At 34.5% G+C, this 22517-nt stretch overlaps 1 protein-coding gene across 1 annotated transcript in view; it reads left to right on the top strand.

Moving 5' to 3' along the window:
- Positions 1 to 22183, top strand: part of LOC127860070 (U6 snRNA-associated Sm-like protein LSm3) — a 30642-nt gene extending 8459 nt beyond the window's left edge. The window contains exons 2-4 of the mRNA XM_052397865.1: positions 9627 to 9737; positions 13440 to 13535; positions 21719 to 22183. Coding sequence (XP_052253825.1) covers positions 9627 to 9737; positions 13440 to 13535; positions 21719 to 21802 — 291 coding nt within the window. The 3' untranslated portion in view covers positions 21803 to 22183. The remainder of the gene's footprint in view (positions 1 to 9626; positions 9738 to 13439; positions 13536 to 21718) is intronic.
- Positions 22184 to 22517: the final 334 nt, after the last annotated feature.

Raw genomic sequence — 22517 nt, 5'->3', positions numbered from 1 at the left:
AGTTTTATCTAAATGATCTCTAGGACAAGTTTGAACATGGGCCATTCCAGGCCTAAAACTAGGTCACGGGGTTACTTAGTGCGTTTTTAAACATTCAGCATGGTTTCCGCTCTCTTATTCAAGTAGATTACATCCATCTTCACCAAACTTGGTCAAAAGTTTTATGGAGATGATCTTAAGGCCAAGTTAAAACATGGGCTTTTCTGGGTCAAAAACTAGGTCAAGGGGTCACTTAGTGCGTTTTAAAAATTGAGCATGGTGTCCGCTGTTTGTTTTTTGAAGATGACATGCAAAATATTATGTGTCAATGTGGCATGTGGGGGTATTCGTCACGTCTGTGACAAAGCTCTAGTTAACACTAATGTTCCTGATTTTCCGGATGTAAATGAACAAGGGCACTATGTGCATGCACGTGATTCCATGAAGTGAAATATGGGGTATGCATCATTTTGACATCCAATCGGCACAGGGTATTCCAAATTAACATGTGTAATGCGATGTGGGCCCTTCAAGTACTTTTCTTGTTAAACCAATCCTCACTCTCAATTCAGATTGATGCAATATGTTCAAACTTTTTTCAGAAAATCAGTTGAAAAAGAAACTAATTTATGTGAAACATCTATGTGTAATGATCAGCATTCAATTTGTTTGATATACAAAATAAGTGTTTAGACTGGATTATTTAACCTTGGGTGGTATAATACACATTATTATACATGCCAGAAATTATCAGGTCACAATCGGGGACATTCCATTAAAAATTTCGGGACATTGGCCAAAAAGCGGGACACCTAAAACGATCAATCATGCCACCTTTACTGTAGTCAGTAATTAGTATTTTACTTACAAAATCTCATACTTTCTAGCAAATATTGAGGATAAATGTGTTTAAGAATTTCATGAACACAGACATTCTCGATTTTCCGTAGTAAACACACATGTGCACTATGCGGATTAATCCATAAAGTGAAATGGCGGGCATGCCTCTATATGATTCAATTTGGGACAGAGGCATGTGTAATCGTTCAGCGCGATGTGCGCGCATCGAGCACTGTTTTTATTCAACCAATCATCAATTTACTCTAAATTTAGATTGATGCAATGTGTACACATTATTTTCTGAAAATCAGACAAAAGGATTTTTGTTAATTTATGTGAAACATCAATGTTTATCAGTAAGCGCTCAGTTTGTTTGATTTACAAAACTAGTGTTTTGACAGTTTTTTTTAGCGTCATGTTGTATCAGTGTGTTTTTTTTTATTCAAAATCGAGTCCATTAATCGGACCCATTTCCAATGGAAAAAATAGCCAGCTCGTCGTGTCCATCGTCTTGTCATCCGCGTCGTGCTAAAACCTTAACATTTTGTCAAGGTTTTTTACAACATTGGCTCTAAAATCAAAGTGCTTCAAAGTACATCTTTGAAACTTCTTATGTAGCTGACCCTTGATTAGTTCTACATGCCACACCCATTTTTGGGTCACTAGGTCAAAGGTCAAAGTCACTGTGACGTTAAAAAAAAAATAATCTGACAAGCTTTTATTTATTCAAAACTGCACCCGCAGCCGAGCGTGGCACCCGTTTTGCGGTGCTCTTGTTTAGCAAAACAGCAACAACACTAATTTCCCAATTTTACTCAAAACAACGCAAATTTTTCCAATCCAAAGGGACCTGGCCCTATTCCCAAAATGGTGAAAAAAACACTGGGTATCTTTGGACTTGATTTGGGCCATGAAATAAAAAAGCAGTCTGCGTTTAATTCTTTACGATGCATATATCGCTAGCAATTAGTGACCCCTATCATAAAAATACGGTGTGAATGCCCAATAAAGCCAATAATTTGCTGATAGATGGCTGGTATAAAGGTGTCAAAAACAACACTGAATCACTCGACTAGTAGATATGGTTTGTTAAAAAGGGGCAAGCAAGGATTAGCGCTGGTAATTTAAGCCAGAGGGAGCTTGAATAGCAAATTTTATTGTTACCTTATAGAACATATGTCGTTTTTAGCTCTACTGGCCCAAGGCCTGAAGAGCTTATGTCATGGCATGGTTTCCGTCGTCCGTCTGTGCATGCGTTAGACTTTTTCTTGTTTACGCGATAAAGTCCACAGTTTTCATCCGATTCTTTTCAAACTTGTTCAGTGTCTTCATATTAATGAGGACTCAAACCCTATTGAAAATGGATTACATCAGGGTAAAAAGTCCAGATTTATCTCCCCTTGAATTTGAGAAAATTGTGAAATAAGCAGATCCCCAGATAAGGGTCGTATTTTCGTAATTAACAATAATTTTCAAGTCTGTTACTTATTTATTTTAAAATCTGGTCGCACCATTAAGAATTACAAAATCAAGTTACGAATATTATTTTAACATCGGTTCGTATCGATTTTTATTGAGTTCTTTTCACGTATTAAGATCTTTTCGGTACTTATATAGAATGATTATCGGGTATGTTAAACGAAGCGCATTTTCCAATAAAAGCGGCTAGTACAGTCTGTCAACAAGAAATGGCTGCGCCAGGAGGACGTCCTAAAAAACTGCAAAACTTGCACAAAAACACGCTTTTAACATGTTGTACGCAAAGTGAGCCTTAGTTGAATGTAAAGAAAGACATTATAGAAAAGATCTTATACAATGTTGTATGTAGATAATCTTTATTACGGCAAAAATTGAAATGACATGAAAAGTTCAAGGTTATTAAATGGAATACATGTACCTTGTTGAAATTATTGAAACTATTGTATACTACTGAATAGAAAATGTTGAACTCGCGCAAATAAAGTTGCAAGTATGTTCACTTGATTTTTTGCATTTTGCATGAAAAAAAACATTTTTAATTATGTTTAGATCATTTAGAATTAAGAATGTTAAGAATTATTTTTCAAAACTTAGTAGTAACATTAAGAATAAAATTTTAGAGTTAAGAATTCTTTTAGAAAATCTAGTAGTAACGTTAAGAATTTCACAAAACCTTATCTGGAGCTCTGAAAAAGGCTTGTTTACGCAATAAAGTCCACTGTTTTCATCCAATCATTTCCCAACTTGCACAGTTTCTTTATCTGAATGATGAGTCAAACCGCTCTACTGGCCGAAGGCCTGAAGAGCTTATGTCATGGCGTGGTTTCCGTCGTCCGTCCGTGCATAAGACTTTTTCTTCTTTACGCGATAAAGTCCACAGTTTTCATCCGATTCTTTTCAAACTTGTTCAGTGTCTTTATATTAATGAGGATTTGAACCCTATTGAAAATGGGTAACATCAGAGTAAAAAGATCAGAATTATCTTCCCTTGAATTTGAGAAAAAAATGAAAATTCAGTTTTTTTATGTGATAAAGTCCATAATTTTCATCCAATTCTTGGCAAACTTGCACAGTGTCTTTGTATCAATGAGGACTCAAACACTTTTTAAAAAAGATCAATATCAAAGCAATAAGTCCAAAATGACTTCCCCTTGAATATGAGTATAATGACAAAGCCTTAATGCTTGTTTTTCCTTTTATTCATTATGTCGCCCCGGAGAGCCAAGGTAAAAGACTTAAAGTATACAAATAACACTAATAAGTCCACCATACAGAATTCATACATGATCAATGATTATAATATGAATATCATACATGTATGCCTGATAAACAAATCAGAATGTGAAATGCCTTAATCTATTAATCCTTAAACTCAGAAAACATGTGTCCTAGCTGAATTTCATATAAACTGAAAGAATCTAATTTACCGGACGGACCTGAAAGAACCTAATTTCCCTGACGGACCGGTATTATATACATGCATAGACAAACCATGAACCCAGGCAAAATATATGCCTTGGCCTAAGACCTATAAACAGCAATAATGTACTGTCCTATTCATAAACAGCAAAAATGTACTGTCCTATTCATTATATAATAGCATAGTATCTGCATAACAGATAGATTTACATACACAGGAATAATCACTCTCTTAAACAAATTGTAAAATTTAACGTGACATCACAACCATTAGAACACAACAAAAAATTAACCTTACACAGAAAATACAGGATTGTGACTTTCATAATGCAAAGTAATCATATAATAACATCATATAAAACCCAAACTTACACTGTGGGGGCATAAAGAGGACCTTTTTGGGGTGAAAATCACTGCATTGTGCAAAATGCTGCCTAAACGTATATGACTTTCAAGTGGTGAAAAATTATCTAAGGGGAACAACTTCTACAATGCTAAAAGCTAAAACCCGGTATAGACCGTACCAAACCCCTACCAAACCATGCGCCCTCCGCACCTAGCTCTAGCCCAACTTCATAAATAACAAAAGTGTAACAGCACAATGAGAAAATTTTGAAATCCTGATTGTTTACGCATTTAATTTCACAGTTTTTATCCAATTATTTCCAAATTTGCACAGTATCTTTATATCAATGAGGACTTGAACCCTATTGAAGATAAGCAGTATCGGAGAAATAAGTACACAATAATCTCCCCTTGAATTTGAGAAAATTCTCCTTGTTTGCGCGATTAAGTACACAGTTTCCATCTTATTATTTCCAAACTTGCACAGTGTTTATAGCAGTAGAGCGATTCAGGCCCTCATGGGCCTCTTGTTTACGAATGTCTGGACAAATTGTGTCACATTGGGACACAGGGATTTAAACACCCCAAAAGCAGGACTGTCCCGCCAAGATTAAGAAAAATTATGCCTCTGTAGGGTGGCATATAGCAGACGCAGTCGTTAATTCAGAATCCTTTTTCCGAAGTTTTATTCCTTTCAGATATTTAACTGATTTATGTGTGTGAGTCTACCTGAATTACATACAGATCAAGATAGAGTTTCATTTTGTCACATTGGATATTGGGGAAGTAACAGGCCCTGTGAGTTGATTTTTTTTATTGAAAAACAGTTTTCCAGACCGCTTTCAGACATTTTAATACCTGATTTTTGATGTGACTGCATCTGCAGGACTAACAGAACATGTGTGAGTTTTGTTTCGGTCCATTTATTTTTGGAGAAGTTGCGGGCCTTGGACTTTGAAATATTCTTAAAACAGCAGTTTTTGGGACTTTTTCTCAACGCTTGCAGATATTGACCTGATTTTTGGTGTGCGAGTCTACCTGCATGATTACCTATCAATTACTTTTTTCATGTATGTTGTGTTTTGAGACAAAAGTGGAATATTCGGGCATCTGTTCCCTATGGACACATATCTGTTTTTTTCCCCAATTTAAACTAAATTAACGCTATAATGCCCAATACAAGAGACAAAATTGTCCCAAAACCTGGTTTTCAATTAGAAAAAAAAAGTCTGATAAAGGGAGACAACTCAAACTGAACTGATTGTTTATAATTAACCCCCTTTGTATATAAATTAATCTATTTTTAGTCGTGGCTACCTTGACCTTGGAGATATTGACGTAATTCTTCTGTGTGACACACTGTCCAATTATGGTGAACAAATATGCCAAATTATTTTAAAATCTCGCACTATGAATGACATAGTTATGGCCCAGACAAGCTCATTTATGGCCATTTTTTACCTTTGAACTCAAAGTGTTACCTTGAACTTGGAGATATCGACGTAATTCTTTCGCGCGACACACCGTCTAATGATGGTGAACAAATGTGTGAACTGATTTTTAAATCTCACAATTCACGACAAAGTTATGGCCTGGACAAGCTTGTTCAGCCCGCCCGCCAGACCGACCACCCGCCCGCCCGCCGACATTCGCCAATCTAATAACCAGTTTTTTCCTTTGGAAAACCTGGTTAATAATTGGTTTAGGTCATATTCCCTAAATGATGAGAAAAAGCACTGCTAGGTCAAATCTTAGGAAAACCTTGTTACCACTCTAGATTCCACATGTATGACTTAATCCGAATTAAACTTAGTTAGAATGTTTATCTTGACAATATCTAGCCCATGAAGTTTGAATATTAGTCACCAGTCTTGACACTAGGTCACCAGGTCAAATATTTAAAAAAAATCTTCTCTTTGGGAAACATTTTATGACTAAAACGTTATGAAACTTGATCAGAATGTAAACATGCATTTTAAGCATATGTAGTCGAAGTTTGAACTTGGGGTCAGGTGCCTCCAGAAGCTAAATCACTAGGTATATAGAGAATAATAGGTTGGTGACGTGGATGGAGAATGGTTATCCAGCAAGTCAAAGGAATCCTCCCACGAGCCAGATAACCATTCTGCATCCACGTCATCAACCTATTATTCTATTTATCCTGTCACATTCGTTGAAATGTTTCTAAAATATCAAGTTTTCAAGTATTTTGTGTTTAAATATTTAATATGGGAAAAAACACGCGCGAACATAAACATTGTTACGTCACGTCATGCAAAACGCTTAGGCTAGCTTTCATCTTGTTAAACAACACAGAAATCGAGTCAATCGTTATTAATTCAATGCACAAAGGCGAAATAATGCTGTTAAAATAATAATGTTTAAACAAAACGTGCTTTACATGTATTTTTTTGTTTTTTTTTAATTGAAAACAAGTATATTTTATTAATAGAAAATAGTACAGGCGTGCGCATGCACGGAGAGCAACTGACGGATATTCAAGGTCACGTTGTCATCTAGCCTAATAACTTTTGGGATATTAGGTAACCTGGTTATCGGGCTGATTTAAAGGCATGTGACAGGATAAAAGAGTTTAACTACTATAGAGGCCTCATTTATGTCTTGATTTAAATATGGTAAGAATGGTCAGCTTGACAATATGAAGGCCATGTTTGAAACTGGATCAAGTGGGGTCAAGAACAAGATCAAGAGTTTTAGTCTTCAACAACGGATTTCAGTGAACTCTAGGCCATCATAGCCTCCTTATTGGACACATTTTCTCCGTGGGCAATTACAGAATCAATGCATTCATCCTGTATATGAGCTGCTGGGTCTCCAGTGTAACCAGACAATTCATGTGCTTCAAATATATCCTAGAATAGTCTTTGTGCTCTGCACATGCTATTTAAATCTGGGTTGGCAACCTTGGCCTTGACTTGAGTTATGCTTAGAAGAGACTTCCTTCAAAGCTCCATAAAGACTCCAAAATCAACGAACATTTCTGAAACTATTTCCTCAGTCAAATATAGTTAACCCATAACAAATCAGTATTCCTTATAGAAATATCCAAAATAACAAATCTAGATGTGGTCTGGTGAAATAGATTCAACGAAATACAAAATTTTTGTTTTTATTTTAATTTCTTGCAACGATATCGGAACATTGACTAGCAAACGTGAGATTGGCTTCGGGCAGCGTCGGAAGCACGACGTAGTTCTCATGAATTATTATTATGTTATTATTAATAAGTGGAGCTTAATTGAGAAAGCCCTTCTTTTAGTGATTCAGCAAGAAGAATAAAATAAAAGAGAGTGTGCAAAAAAAAAGTGTATGTGGGGCAATACATAACTGTGTTTATGAAATCCGATCCTTCTTTATTGTTAATTTAGAGTACACTGGCTTGTGGTTCCTGTGTTTGTTCATTAATATTTGTATATTGGCATGGAAAATTAAAATGGTATATTATGTCCCACAAAAAAATTAAAGCAAGGATTTTGTTTCATTTCAAATCTCTTTACCAGACCACATCTAGTGTTGAAATTTTTGCTATTGCAAGAAGGAACACTGATTTTTTTGGGGGTTAAATTTATTTTATGAAATAGTTTACGAATTACTGTTGATTTTGAGTTTTTATGCGGCGTTAAATAAAAATCATTTGGGATTTGTTTTCCCTAATTAGCCTTAGCGGACTGGCACATTACTTTACAGACATAAATGAAGCCCAATATTCTCAGAATGTTGTTCATAATTATAATAGTAAATGTGATAAAAGGGTTCCCAAAATAATAGTAGTACTATATAAAAATTATTATGAATACAATGCGTATTTTGACATTGGTCTTATTACCGGTAACTCTTTTTTGAGGAGAACACCATTGACAGGGGTTTCACTTGGTCAAAACAAAGAAGTTGTCATCGCTGAATTAACTTTCTTGAAAATTGGAGCCAATCATTGACTGCATCGCCATAATAATAACAATAAATATTAATCATAACACAAATTAATATCAATAAATTTCTGTAAGAAAAGAACATGATTGACTTAAGCACAATATAATCATGTTATATGGTTACATTTCAGCATGTGCCAGCATACAATCATGTTATATGGTTACATTTCAGCAAGTGCCAGCATACAATCATTGTATATGGTTACATTTCAGCAAGTGCCAGCATATAATCATGTTATATAGTTACATTAAGTGCAAGCCAGCGATTTTTTTTGTCCAATTGGGAAAAGTACCCGTACCGGTCCAATCGGGAAAAATTGAGTTGTGAAAGCCTGAAAATTGGGGAAAATCGAGTCGTGAAACCCTCAAATTGGGAAATTGGTGTATTTGATTTTATGCTCCCAAATACTTTAAAATTGATAACTAAGTGTATTCAATCTGTCATTATTATATTTACCTAGGTCTAAACCATAGAGCTGCATAGGGAAATTAACAAAATGTTGCATTTTCCCCCCCAAAAAAAAAACCTTTTTTTTTTTTTTTTTTACCTTAAATTGGGATTGTTTTGGACAGCAATTTGGAAATTTGTAGTTTTTTCGTAATTGGGAAAGTGCCGTTTTCCGGTTCTTTATAAAAAAAGAAAAAAACTGCTGCAAGCATATAGCCAGCATATACATGTAATCATGTTATATGGTTTCACGTCAGCAAGTTCCAGCATATAATCATGGTATATGGTTACATATCATTAAGTGCCAGCATATAATCATGTTATAAGGTTATATTTAAGCAAGTGCCAGCATATATTCATGTTATAAGGTTACATTTAAGCAAGTGCCAGCATATAATCATGTTATGGGGTAAGATTTCAGCAAGTACCAGATTTTTATCATGATATATGGTTACATATCATCAAGTGCCAGCATATAATCATGATATATGGTTACATACATTGTATCATCAAGTGCCAGCATATAATCATGATATATGGTTACATATCATCAAGTGCCAGCATATAATCATGGTATATGGTTACATATCATCAAGTGCCAGCATATAATCATGATATATGGTTACATATCATCAAGTGCCACCATATAATCATGTTATATGGTAACATTTCAGCAAGTGCCAGCATATAATCATGTTATATGGTAACATTTCATCAAGTGCCAGCATATAATCATGATATATGGTTACATATCATCAAGTGCCAGCATATAATCATGATATATGGTTACATATCATCAAGTGCCACCATATAATCATGTTATATGGTAACATTTCAGCAAGTGCCAGCATATAATCATGTTATATGGTAACATTTCAGCAAGTGCCAGCATATAATCATGATATATGGTTACATATCATCAAGTGCCAGCTTATAATCATGCTATATGGTAACGCTTCAGCAAGTACCAGCATGTACTCATGTTTTATGGTTACATTTCAGCAAGTGCCAGCATATGAGCATGTTATATGGTTACATTTCAGCAAGTGCCAGCATATAATCATGTTATATGGCTATATTTTATCAAGTGCCAGCATATAATCATGTTATTTGATTACATTTTAGCAAGTGCCAGCATATTTTCATGTTATTTGATTACATTTCAGCAAGTGCCAGCTCAGATTGTGGAGGAGCCCCTGGATCTGATACGTCTCAGTCTGGATGAGAGGATCTATGTGAAGATGCGCAACGACAGGGAGCTCAGGGGACGGCTGCATGTACGTTTGATAAAAAGAATCAGGCTTTGTTCAGCCTTATATATGGGTCTATTAAACCCTTGCCCAGATCGAAGTGTAAATCCAAATTTGAAAAAATACTACTAATGATTATTATATCTCAATTTTGTCTCAATAACATCAAACAAAGTATATACATGTAATTATAATTCAAAGTATTTTTCAAATTGTATCTATTTAATAATTTCCAAAATAAATGAACTTTTTGCCCCAAAGTTTGAAACTAGATCATGTGACGTAAAGAAATAGATCACGAGATGGAATTAAAGGAAAAGCTTGTTGACACTTGTATGGTCCTGTCTTCTTTAAACTTTAACAGAACATTTGTTCAAATGTTATCTGGCCTATGTGCTAAAATGGTTTGTAGTTGAAAAACATTGCCTCAAGGGGCGGGGCAGTTTTCCTTATGTGAAACCTTTTAAGACTCTAGGTGTCATACTTATTTCCAATCTAAATGAAATACAACATTTGTCCCAATGAAATCTCCCAGTTTGAAAAAGGCACTTTGTCAAATTCAAGGAAATGCCTGTTAACACTCCAGGATGACATTTTTAACTGTATCTTCCTTTAATAAACTTGTTCAAAACATTTGTGCTGAAAGATATCTCAGCTGAATTCGAAAGTTGTTCCAGTCTGTTGAAAACATGGCTGCCAGGGAGAGGGGTATTTGTATGCCCCCTTTCGAAGAAAAGGGGGTATATAGTTTTCGCACTGTCAGTCTGTCAGTCAGTCTGTTACACTTTTCTGTCCGCTCCCTTATTCGAATAGGTTTCATCCGATCTTTACGAAACTTGGTCAGAAGTTGTATCTAGACAATTGCTCGGTCAAGTTTGAATATGGGTCATGCCAGGTCAAAAACTAGGTCACCGGGTGGAAAAAAAATCCAAGGGAAGTAATAAGCTTTAAATGGACATAATTATCGACCTGCCAAATTATTTTTTTTTTCAAGGGAAGTAATTGATATAGTTATAAATCTCAGATTATATATTTCCTTACCAAGAATTTAAGTTCTTTTCACAGTTACTGTACAGATTTTTTATTTTTATTATTTATAACTCAAATGATTGATTTGTCTAAGTTTTTTTTTTAATGATATAATTATCATTTCTTTCCTGTACTAATTTGTGAATGGTAGGGTTCATTACATACCTGTTGACTTATGTCCATAGATACATGATGAACTCTGGCTAAGATCTCTTTGATAAACCACAGGCCTTGGTTGTCAGTCAGTGATGTCTGACTTGGTCATTTTTCGGCGTAAGCTGCATAAGCCAGCTTTTCACCCTGACTTGACCTTTGTAAGTGTCCAATAAAATTCAAATAAAATTTCCCGCGGCTAGGTACGAATGAATACACTTCATTTATTCCATTGGCTGATTTGAGTATACCACCAGAACATTGGAAACATATCCGCGTCTTTGTAACACTGTTTTACTGTATGAAACAATTTTATCTCTAATGAAAAGGCTTAATAGATAGAACAGTTTTACACTCAATTCTCGACATCAATACAGTTTGTGCGTACACCTTTTATTTTCAGAGTATTACCAGCACAAAAGCGTTTATACTTAAAAGGCTATGTTCTCATATTTAGTACTTACTTCCATATTCCTGTCAACATGTTAACATGTAAATGTATAAAGAGCAGTGGAAGCGAGGCCTCACTTTAAAGAATTGCATTTCAACCCGCGAGGTTTCGGGTCAAGTCGCGGACATTCAGAGTTTATATACAGGTCATCACCGGAGTTCGCGGTCAGTAAAATAATCGTTATATAATAAAGACGCTATCCGTGAACTAGGTGACCTGGAATTTTCTTTAGACCAGAAATATGTTAAAAGAAGATATTCAGCAATATAATTATGGTATGTCAATAATAGATTCTTAATGTGTTTTCAACAATACAATGATAAATATTATTTTTAATAAATTTAACAATAATTATTCCACCATATTGCCTAATGTACTAAAGTGATATTATGAGCATGTAACAGTTTATAGGTGTCTATCGCAACCGTTGATTATTTTTGATGTTTCTACTTCATATACACTTATAGTAATTAATGCAGCATCAACATACTAAAACAATATACCAGAAAGAGAAAAATAATGCATTTGAATATTAACCGTACTTTCGTTTGACAACTGATCATGCGTTTACGAGTTGAACCTAAATTTAGTTTTAGTGCAGATTTGTTCATACGACACAAAGACACAATATTGTTTTACGGATCATTTCGGCTTACAGGACTGGGTGGGTCACGTAAGAATATCGAATATAAAATATATTTTTATAAACAACTGGTAGCAAGGTGAGTTGCAGATAATTGATCAGTAACCACATTTTAACTAACTATTTTGACCTGTTAATTCTTTTCAGCTCAATTCAACAGTGCAAAATGCCCATTATATCACTTTAAGCATGAGCACGATGATTCTCGATACTGTTAATAATCGAATCAAATAGCAATGCCCGACAGACCACTAAAACAGGTTTGTTCTCGTGTGGCCGGTTGACTCATATGTTTAAATTTCACTTCCATTCTTCTTTTGGTTTTCTGTTTTGTATCTATAGGTTTATGACCAGAAATATGTTATAATGTAAAATAAGCCGCGAAAACTCCCCGTAACATCCCGTACTGCGTGTGATGCACAGAAAAAGACATTCGCTATCCTTGATCTCATTCATTAAACTATTTACGCCGTATATCTTTTTTAAAGATATTTCTTGTTTACTTTCTACATACCCCCCCCCCCCCTGCTGGTTGCATTGGACAAAATCCAAGGGAAGTAATAAGCTTTAAAGGGAGATGATTTCTATACAGGGCTCAACATTAACCTAAAATCCAAGTACTTAGAAAATCTACTTGCCCTGAACGTAAAGCCATTTGCCCAAACATGACATATCACATTAACTGTTAACCTCATATTTTTAAATGAAGATCAAAATGATACACCACGAAACCTTTTTTTATTTTTGCACATTTAACAAAATGATTACAGCAATTAAAGTCTAAATTAAATGCTTTGTTCTTTTTTGCACTTGCCCGGGTGGACAACTAGATCATAAATGACTTGCCCGGACCCAACTTTTACTTGCCAGGGGCAAAAGGACAACTGTTAATGTTGAGCCCTGCTATACCTGCAAAAATGATAAATAGAAATTTTATTTCAAAGCGGCCCAGTAGGGGGCATTGTCTTTCTGACGAACACATCTCTTGTTGCTTATATGGCTATAGTGTAATATTGTGAACACTCTTTTTCTCGTTATATCTCAGCTGAGTTTTAAATTTTATGTGTACCAGTCTGATTTGATGTTTTAAAAGTTTGACGAGTAGCTGTCTTCTTTGCTAAATTTTCTAAATAGCTCGAATAGTTTAAATAATGTCTTGGCTCACATAAATAATGTGTATACTATAATATGAGCATATGTCTCTGAAAACTGATATATAGGGTGGTGTCCCAGATTAGCTTGTGCAGTGTGCAAAGGATTATCAGTGACAACACAGTGTGCCTAGACTTGATTTTTGTTTAGACCTTAAAACAAAAAATCATAAAAGCAGAAAGTGGCGTCCCTTATAAGCTTATGCGAACTGCACTAGCTAATCTGGGAAGACATTTTGTGCACATACATTAAGCCCAGTTTTCCCTGAACAATGCTCATATAATATTCTATATGTTTAAAGGCCTATGACCAGCATTTGAACATGATTATGGGAGATGTGGAGGAGACAGTCACAACCGTGGAGATTGACGAAGAAACATATGAGGAGATATACAAGGTGCATACTGGCATTCTTATAATATATGCTTGCCTCAATAATCAAGTATATTTACATTGTTTTTGTTCAAATGTGTGGCCCTCATGCAGGCAACACTTGGAAACGAGTATTTATTTTTCCCAAATTGGACTTCACCATTTACAATTAAAGGTTTCACTAATCTCAAAATTGAGTTCATTTCCCATCCAGCTCTATAATTTGAACCTTATTCTGTATACTATTTAAAACTCTTTTAATTTCAGTTTGATGTATTTGTTAGCAAAAAATTAACAGCACTAATTTCTCAATATAAGCCAATACTATGCAATCTTTCCCAATTCAAAGGGACCGGGCCTCATTCCCAGAATGGTGAAACAAAAACACTGCTGTATGATTGCACCTTTTTCAAATATTTAAACATCATCTGCCTTTGAACATAATTTGTATAATTGCATTGTTGGCATAATCAAGATAAGTATTATCACATCTTTTTTTACATTTAATGAAGAAAACAAAACTACAGGACTGAAGCAGTTGTACGAAGTATACCATCATTTTGTATAATCAAGATATGCTAACTGCAATGCCATTCAAGAGTTTTATAAGTGCAGGAGGCACGATAAAGATTTATTCAGAATTTGTTCAGAATACCAAAGAAAAAATAGTATTTATAATATTACGTTAGGATTGATGAATTCAAATATCAGAGGGTGGGGATTTTTTTTCATGGCTCTTTGAAAAAAAAAAATTCTCATTAAACATGATTTTATATATTATATTGAATATATTGGGCTCCTAAAAAAAAAAAAAAAAAAAAAAAAAATTTATTTTACTATCCTGGGTACGTTACTTCCACCTGTGATTGTAAATACATTTTTGCAATATGTATCTAAAAGAATGTCATTATCTTTTTCATCAATTTACATGAAATTTTACTGAAGTATACAAACTGGTAGAATAATATATTTAGTTAACTAATTTAGGGATTTCAAACACATCATGTGTTTAAAGCATATGTAATAAAACATATCAATCAAATTTCAATTAAAAATCAATAAAAAATGTGTTATACATTTGTAACAATAGTTTTAGAAAAGAGAGATAACTCATAAATGCTAGTTTAAATTTTGCTTACAGAGTTAACTTTCTTGTTTATTAATTTACCAAAAAACGGCAGGACAGACAAAGTAAATGAATTATTGAAAATAAAATTGGTAAATTTTAAATTTTATGAATGTATAGCAACAAAGGTAAAGTGTGTTAATAATTCAAATGTGTATATGTGTATGTAAATATTTTTTAGCATCAAATTTATAATACCTAAAAAAAATGAGCATTAAGTATGTAAATCATTCAATTTATAGAATATATAGAGAATACTATGTTAGTGTGATTGTGTACTTAAATTTATTTTACGAGTGAAGAAAGGTTTACATGGCGAGGCTTGCCGAGCCTAGTAAGCCTTTCTGAGATGAGTGGGATAAATTTAAGTACACAATCACACTTACATAGTATTCTATTTATCCTACAATATATTTTTCTAATTATGCTCCCCCAAAATTTATTTTGGGGGGAGCATATAGTCGCCGCTTCGTCTGTCCGTCCGTCGGTGCACAATTTTTGTCAGGGCTATTTCTCAGCAACTAATGACCGGAATTCAATGAAACTTTATGGGAAGCTTCACGACGAAGAGGAGATGTGCATATTATCAGCGGGTTCTGGTCGGATGATTTTTCACAGAGTTATGGCTCTTTGAAAATTTCCATTAACTGTACATATAGTGCAATTCTTGTCCGGGCTATTTCTCAGCAACTAATGACTGGAATTGGAATTCAATGAAACTTTATGGGAAGCATCACTACCAAGAGGGGATGTGCATGTTATCAGCGGGTTCTGGTCGGATGATGTTTCACAGAGTTATGGCACTTTGAAATTTTCTATAAAAATTATTGTCCCCCCCCCCCCCCCCCCAACTACTGTGCCCTCAAGACGTTTCCTTTTATCTGAATATATAGTGCAATATTGTGACCAAAAAAACTTTGGGGAGCATCACCCGTCTCCGACGGTTTCTTGTTTTATTTATTCCTGATGGAATCAAAATAGTAGTCTTTAATTGATAAAATAAAAGCAAAAACACATTAAATTATCTGAATCTACATGTAACATTGCGTAGTAAAATTAACTGTGATCTTTCTCGTTTATGGAACCTGAAATAGTCCTTAAGAATTCGACACAAAAGAAGAGTAACGAGACGAAATATGGCTATACGCCTCGATTCAAATTTAATCAGCGTTCCAAATGTTACACACTCAAGTAGAACACAGCCGGCTGTGTTCAAACTACAATTCCTGTTTCACCACTGTAAAATACCAAAAACCAAAATGGCTGCCATTTTGAAATTTACAAAATGTGTAGACACCTACATGAAGCATGATTCAGCATTTATCTGCCGATATTGTTAATTTTAGTCTATAAACAACTCTTTTTACACATGTTTTACTTACTGACTTAGAAAATAAAACTGGTTATTGTTCTACTCACCGAAGTTGTGTAATAACCATGCTTATTTTCATAAAGTTTAATTTAATTCCACGACGAGTTAAAATTCTGGACACATTTCTTCATCGCCATCCATCTTTTCCATTTTAAAGCACTTGATGTAAGCAGCTTTTTAGAATAAGATAGACATTCTTTGATCGACTGACAAAGGAACGACTTATTCAACAAAGAAATTACCCTTTTAATTCAACATCTATTTCCTTCAAAAAGTTAAAGAACAATTCACTGACACTTTTCTTAAATTTGATCCATCAATTGTTCAACAAAACATCACGTTAGTCGAGTATATTTGACATTTTAATAAATCGAAAATGCAGTCTCACCAGTTTCATTCCAGATTTATATCCCAACACTGTTATTCACATTCGTAATATTTTGGAATCATTAGATCTTAAAATTGTTGTCCTTAAATCCAAAGCGTCTAGCTAGTTTCGTCATTGAAAAACGTCACATGAGATACGTCATAAATTGCGTAATCAATTGAATGAAAATAAAAGAACGGAAAGCTGGTTCTTTATCAATTAGTGAAGGACCAAAATAGTATGATAGTGTGACTCAAAACCTGTGCCCATATATAATTAAGTATAAAAGTAAGATAGATATATTATAGACGTTAATACACGGCTGTGCCGGGCCGGGCAGTGATAATCGGCCCCAGGTCGCAAACGGGCCTAGGGCTGTTATGCTCTCTGCGGGCCGATAATCACTGCCCGGCCCGGCAAAGCCGTGTATTATCCTCTAAATAATCCATCATAAACACACACATTCGTTAACTCAGTAAACAACTGCGTACCCAATTACCTGAATGACGCAACCAGGGGTGAAAGGCCAAAAAAGTAGTCCCCATGTACATGTTCTAAAAATAACTGTGGGATAAACCTGATCTAAAAATATCCATGGAGAAAACCTTATCTTTTCTTTATGGGTCGTTTTGTGTTCTATAAAATCATGTAACTGTAGGATAAATAGGATACACAGTTGAGTGTGTAAATAATTCAATGTAAATAATACATAGCACTAAATGTTGAGTTTGTTAATCATTTAATATGAACATGAATGTATAGCTATAAAAGTTAAAGAAGCATTGAATGTTAAAAATGAAAATCATTCAATTTGAATAATGAATATCACTGAATCATGAGTATGTAAATCATTTAATCATTTAATGTATTGAATGTATATTATTCAATGTGAATTATGTATAGCATTGAATGTTATGTAAGCACATCATTTAGTGGGAAGGATGTATAGCATTGAATGTTATGTATGTACATCACTCAGTGGGAATATTGCATAGCATTGCATGTAATTTATTGAATCATTCAATTTAAAGGGGCCTTTTCACAGATTTTGGCATTTTTTTTACTTATTCATGAAATGCTTTATATTGATAAATGTAAAAATTGGATCATAAAAGCTCCAGTAAAAAATCAAGAAAAAAATTAAAAAAAGGAAAAGAACATTGCCTGGAGCAGGTTTCGAACCAGTGACCCCTGGAGTCCTGCCAGAGTCCTGAAGTAAAAACGCTTTAGCCTACTGAGCTATTCCGCCGAGTACACATTTTTGATGTATTTTATACCTTATATAAGCAATCTTCGTAGTTTCACAAAATTTAACGACAAAAACAGAACTCTCCAAATTATTCAATCGTTTTGCGTTGCAACGCTTTATAATTTTTTGGTTTTAAAATCTTCAAAAGATGCATATAATTGCTATATTAGAGCATGGTTAATGTTCAGTATTACTGTTTCCTCACAAATATCATAACTAAAACGAAAACTTACGAATCTGAAACAACTTTTATCAATTTTGTCAATTTACCAAAGCGTGAAAAGATCCCTTTAAAGGAAGTATAGAATTTAATGTTATGTTGATATATCATTTAGTGGGAAGGATGTATAGCATTGAATGCTATGTATGTACATCATTCAATGTGAAGGATGCATAGCAATGAATGTTATGTATGTACATCGTTCCGTGGGAAGGATGTATAGCATTAAATGTTATGTATGTAAATCATTCAATGGGAAGGATGTATAGCATTCAATGTTAAGGATGTATAGCATTCAGTGTTATGTATGTACATAATTCAGTGGGAATAATGTTAAGAAATGAATGTTATGTATGTACATCATTCAGTGAGAAGGATGTATAGCATTGAATGTTATGTATGTACATCATTTAATGTGAAGGATGTATAGCTTTGGATTTTATGTACATGTATGTGCATCATTGAGTGGGAAGGATGTATAGCATTGAATGTTATGTTTGTAAATCATTCAGTGGGAAGGATGTATAGCATTGAATGTTATGTATGTAAATCATTAAGTGGGAAGGATGTATAGCATTGAATGTTATGTATGTTAATTATTCAGTGGGAAGGATGTATAGCATTGAATGTTATGTATGTACATCATTCAATGTGAAGGATGTATAACATTGAATGTTATGTATGTACATCATTCAGTGGGAAGGATGTATAGCATTAAATGTTATGTATGTACATCATTCAGTGGGAAGGATGTATAGCATTGAATGTTATGTTTGTAAATCATTCAGTGAAAAGGATGTATAGCATTGAATGTTATGTTTGTACATTATTCAGTGAAAAGAATGTATAGCATTGACTGTTATGTATGTACATCATTCAATAGGAAAAATGTATAGCATTAAATGTTATGTGTGCAAATCGTTTAATGAAAATGATGTCTAGCATTAAGTGTTAAGTATGTAAATCTTTCCATGTACAATCTGTTCAGCTTTAAATGTTGAGTATGTAAAGCTCCAGCTGCATCTGATGGGGATGAAGTTTCTATAACATAAGTGGTTTTGCACTTTGGACAACTGCGTAATGACTCATACGTAACAAAATAATAAAGAACAGCATGCAATAAGCTTAAAACATAAATCTAGAGTACCCTCGAAGCAAAATGTCTAGGAATGTTATATACACAACCTTAAAAAATCCAAATTTGATGTATACCTAGTTTAAAGAGGTATGATAAAAACAGCATAGCAATTAAATGAAAATGATCATGCTACACACCTTCAAAATATATTTGATAATGACATCTCACTATCTTAAGTTTAATATAGAGTGAGTGCAGAGCAATTTTCAAGACAATTAAATATGATTTGGTTGAGTATTTCAAATAAGCTGTATTTGTGGGATGATGATCTGAAATATAAACTTCATGATGCTACATTCTTAAATCTTTATCTATAAAGAAGGAATGTAGTTGACACTTGTTCATGGTTTCATTCCATCGTTCCTCAAAAAGTTGTAACTCTGTTGCTCTGGTATCTTCAATACCATTGAGTAATTAAATGGTTATTAAATTGAATGCTTTTTAATTCCCTTTTATCATTATTTAATTTTAGTTACAATGCTATGAGGTTAAATTTTATTTACACGTACATGTATTATGAATATTGCTGGGCCAAGTGTGAGATCGAGCGCTCCAAAACCGGTTTAAACCCCCAATGCTTTATTCTTATTATGCCCCCCTTCGAAGAAGAGGGGGTATATTGCTTTGCTCATGTCGGTCTGTCGGTCGGTCTGTCGGTCCGTCCACCAGGTGGTTGTCAGACAATAACTCAAGAACGCTTGGGCCTATGATCATGAAACTTCATAGGTACATTGATCATGACTCGCAGATGACCCCTATTGATTTTGAGGTCACTAGGTCAAAGGTCAAGGTCACGGTGACCTGAAATAGTAAAATGGTTTTTGAATGATTACTCAAGAACGCATACGCCTAGGATCATGAAACTTCATGGGTAGATTGATCATGACTTGCAGATGACCCCTATTGATTTTGAGGTCACTAGGTCAAAGGTCAAGGTCACGGTGACCCGAAATAGTAAAGTGGTTTCCGGATGATAACTCAAGAACGCATATGCCTAGGATCATGAAACTTCATGGGTAGATTGATCGTGACTTGCAGATGACCCCTATTGATTTAGAGGTCACTAGGTCAAAGGTCAAGGTCACGGTGACCCGAAATAGTAAAATGGTTTTCGGATGATAACTCAAGAACGCATACGCCTAGGATCATGAAACTTCATAGGTACATTGATCGTGACCCGCAGATGACCCCTAATGATTTTCAGGTCACTAGGTGAAAGGTCAAGGTCACAGTTACAAAAAACGTATTCACACAATGGCTGCCACTACAACGGACAGCCCATATGGGGGGCATGCATGTTTTACAAACAGCCCTTGTTTGTGTTTATGTTGTTTTGTATTGTGCTGTATTGTCCTGTTTTGTACTGTTTTGGCAATCGGCCACTTGCCTTAAATAAAGGACCTACTTATTGTTTATAATAATCATTCAATACTACTCCAGCAGCTGGAGTTTCACTTCTTTATATTGTTTGTTACAGAAATGATAATATTTTATTAAATTTAATAAATTCACTTTTTGGGTGAAGGGGAGTGAAGCTCTTGCTTGGAAATGAATGCCTTATATTTTCTGATTAAAGCACAACATGCTCATGATGAGCATTTGTGATCGTTTTTTTACAGTGGGAATACTCTATAGACCACATTTATTGTAACTGGTTGGAACATTTGTTCCAATGAAATCTTGTTTTAAAACTTAATAACATGAAGCACCAATGGTCAATCTAAGATCAATCTAAAAAAAAAGGACATTCTGAAGGCAACGTTAATGTATCGCCCTCATAAACTTATTGAGAACTTTAGTCCCAAAGATATTTCTTGGTTGAGTTTGAAACTTGGTCATGTGGGGTCAACAACTAGTTCATAAAATCAAAACAAAAAAAAGCGTGTGAACATTCTTTTGGCTGAATCAAATACCATTCCTTCATGAAACTTTGTACCACTTTTGTCCCAATAACATGTCAGCCAATCATTTGGTCTCGTGGGGTCAAAAATTGTATTATGTTAACTAAAAGAAAAAGCTTCTGAATACTCTTAAGGCAAAAATTATTTCCTCTTGCACAACTTGTGGGTACAGAAACAAGGTCACTGTAAATTAAGGAAATGTTTGTGAATACTCTAGAAGTCACATTTGTTTGGGCAGTCTTAATTTAACTTGCTCAAAACAATGGATCCAATTATTACTTTTCCCATTTAGATATTGTTCTTTTCCATTGACAAAACGTGGCCACCTTGAGCAGAACAAGTGTGCCTCATGTGGGTGCATGTAAACCATTTGCATATCCTACAAGTCACATGTTGTACCAACTCATTGTGTAAATGTGAGAATATTTTCATCCGTCAGGTGCATTAATACCATGTCCATACCCTAGAAGTCACATGTTTCACCCACTCATTATGTTACTTGCTTGACAAGTTCCGCATTTGGGTGCATTTAAACCTAGGTATACCATAGAAGTCACAAATTTGACCTACTCATTGTGTAACCGCTCAAAGAACATTCAACATTTTGTTTTTATGATAAATTAGCTGGTTTCCAAAATAATAGTTATTTGTTCAAATTCATGGTGGAGCGATTTCCTTTTTGGAGGGAAATACTGCCTGCATCTGTTATATTTTTCCTTTGGCTTTCAGGTGAGAGCTATAGGACCTGCTGCCCTCTTGTTTAAGAGATATAAAAATCGTTTGATTTCTTAAATTATACAATATGTTAATCACGTTGTTTTGTCTTCCATTACAGTCTACAAAGAGAAACATCCCCATGCTGTTTGTGCGTGGAGACGGTGTGATACTGGTGTCTCCTCCCATGAGGACCGGCACATAATTGTCTTCTCATGCATTTTGCTTTTCATTTGTTATCACCATCAAAAATCATTATAACATTCAAATATAGAACTTCTATGTTAGTTTGAAAAAAAGATCTAACTCATGAAGAGCCTCTCAAAGGGAAGTTACATTTCTTTAATGGCGGTCAACTCCTGCAGACTAAAATAATTCAGCGTCTATTGAACATTTGAAAGGGTTTCAACTTCTTCATACTTTTAAAGGGTCTTAACTCTTAAGTGTTACCAGTACAAGATATTGAAAACATGGTTTAAGCAAATTTGTTATGAAATATTTTTTTGTGCCAGTCGGTAAGCATTGTGTATGCCTATAGTCGCAAATGTTAATAGAACTGAATTCAACCAATAAAGATGTTTAAATAGTTCAAATCTTCCGTTTTCCTTATTGAAGATGATTGACCGCATTATGGGAACAGGTAGGCAGCGGAAAATGTGTTTGTGGTGATACTTATCTTTGTTCAGCAGGGATGGATTTCAAAATAACTAAATAAAAAAGAAGATGGGCTTGATGATACAAAGTTTTACACTCAAGAAACAAGTGCTAGCTCACAGCTGGCGTAGTGTATATAGTCTCCGCATATCAACCGGGTGATCATTGGTTAGTTCCATAACGTGCGAATTTAGATCTCCCGCAAAAGATTCAAAAAATGGTTTAAACCAGGAAACGGATTAAAGAATGTTTCAATAAGCCTTAGG

Source organism: Dreissena polymorpha, chromosome 1 (assembly GCF_020536995.1).
Source record: "Dreissena polymorpha isolate Duluth1 chromosome 1, UMN_Dpol_1.0, whole genome shotgun sequence".
NCBI lineage: Eukaryota > Metazoa > Mollusca > Bivalvia > Myida > Dreissenidae > Dreissena > Dreissena polymorpha.
This window is presented reverse-complemented; position numbering and strand designations above follow the sequence as displayed.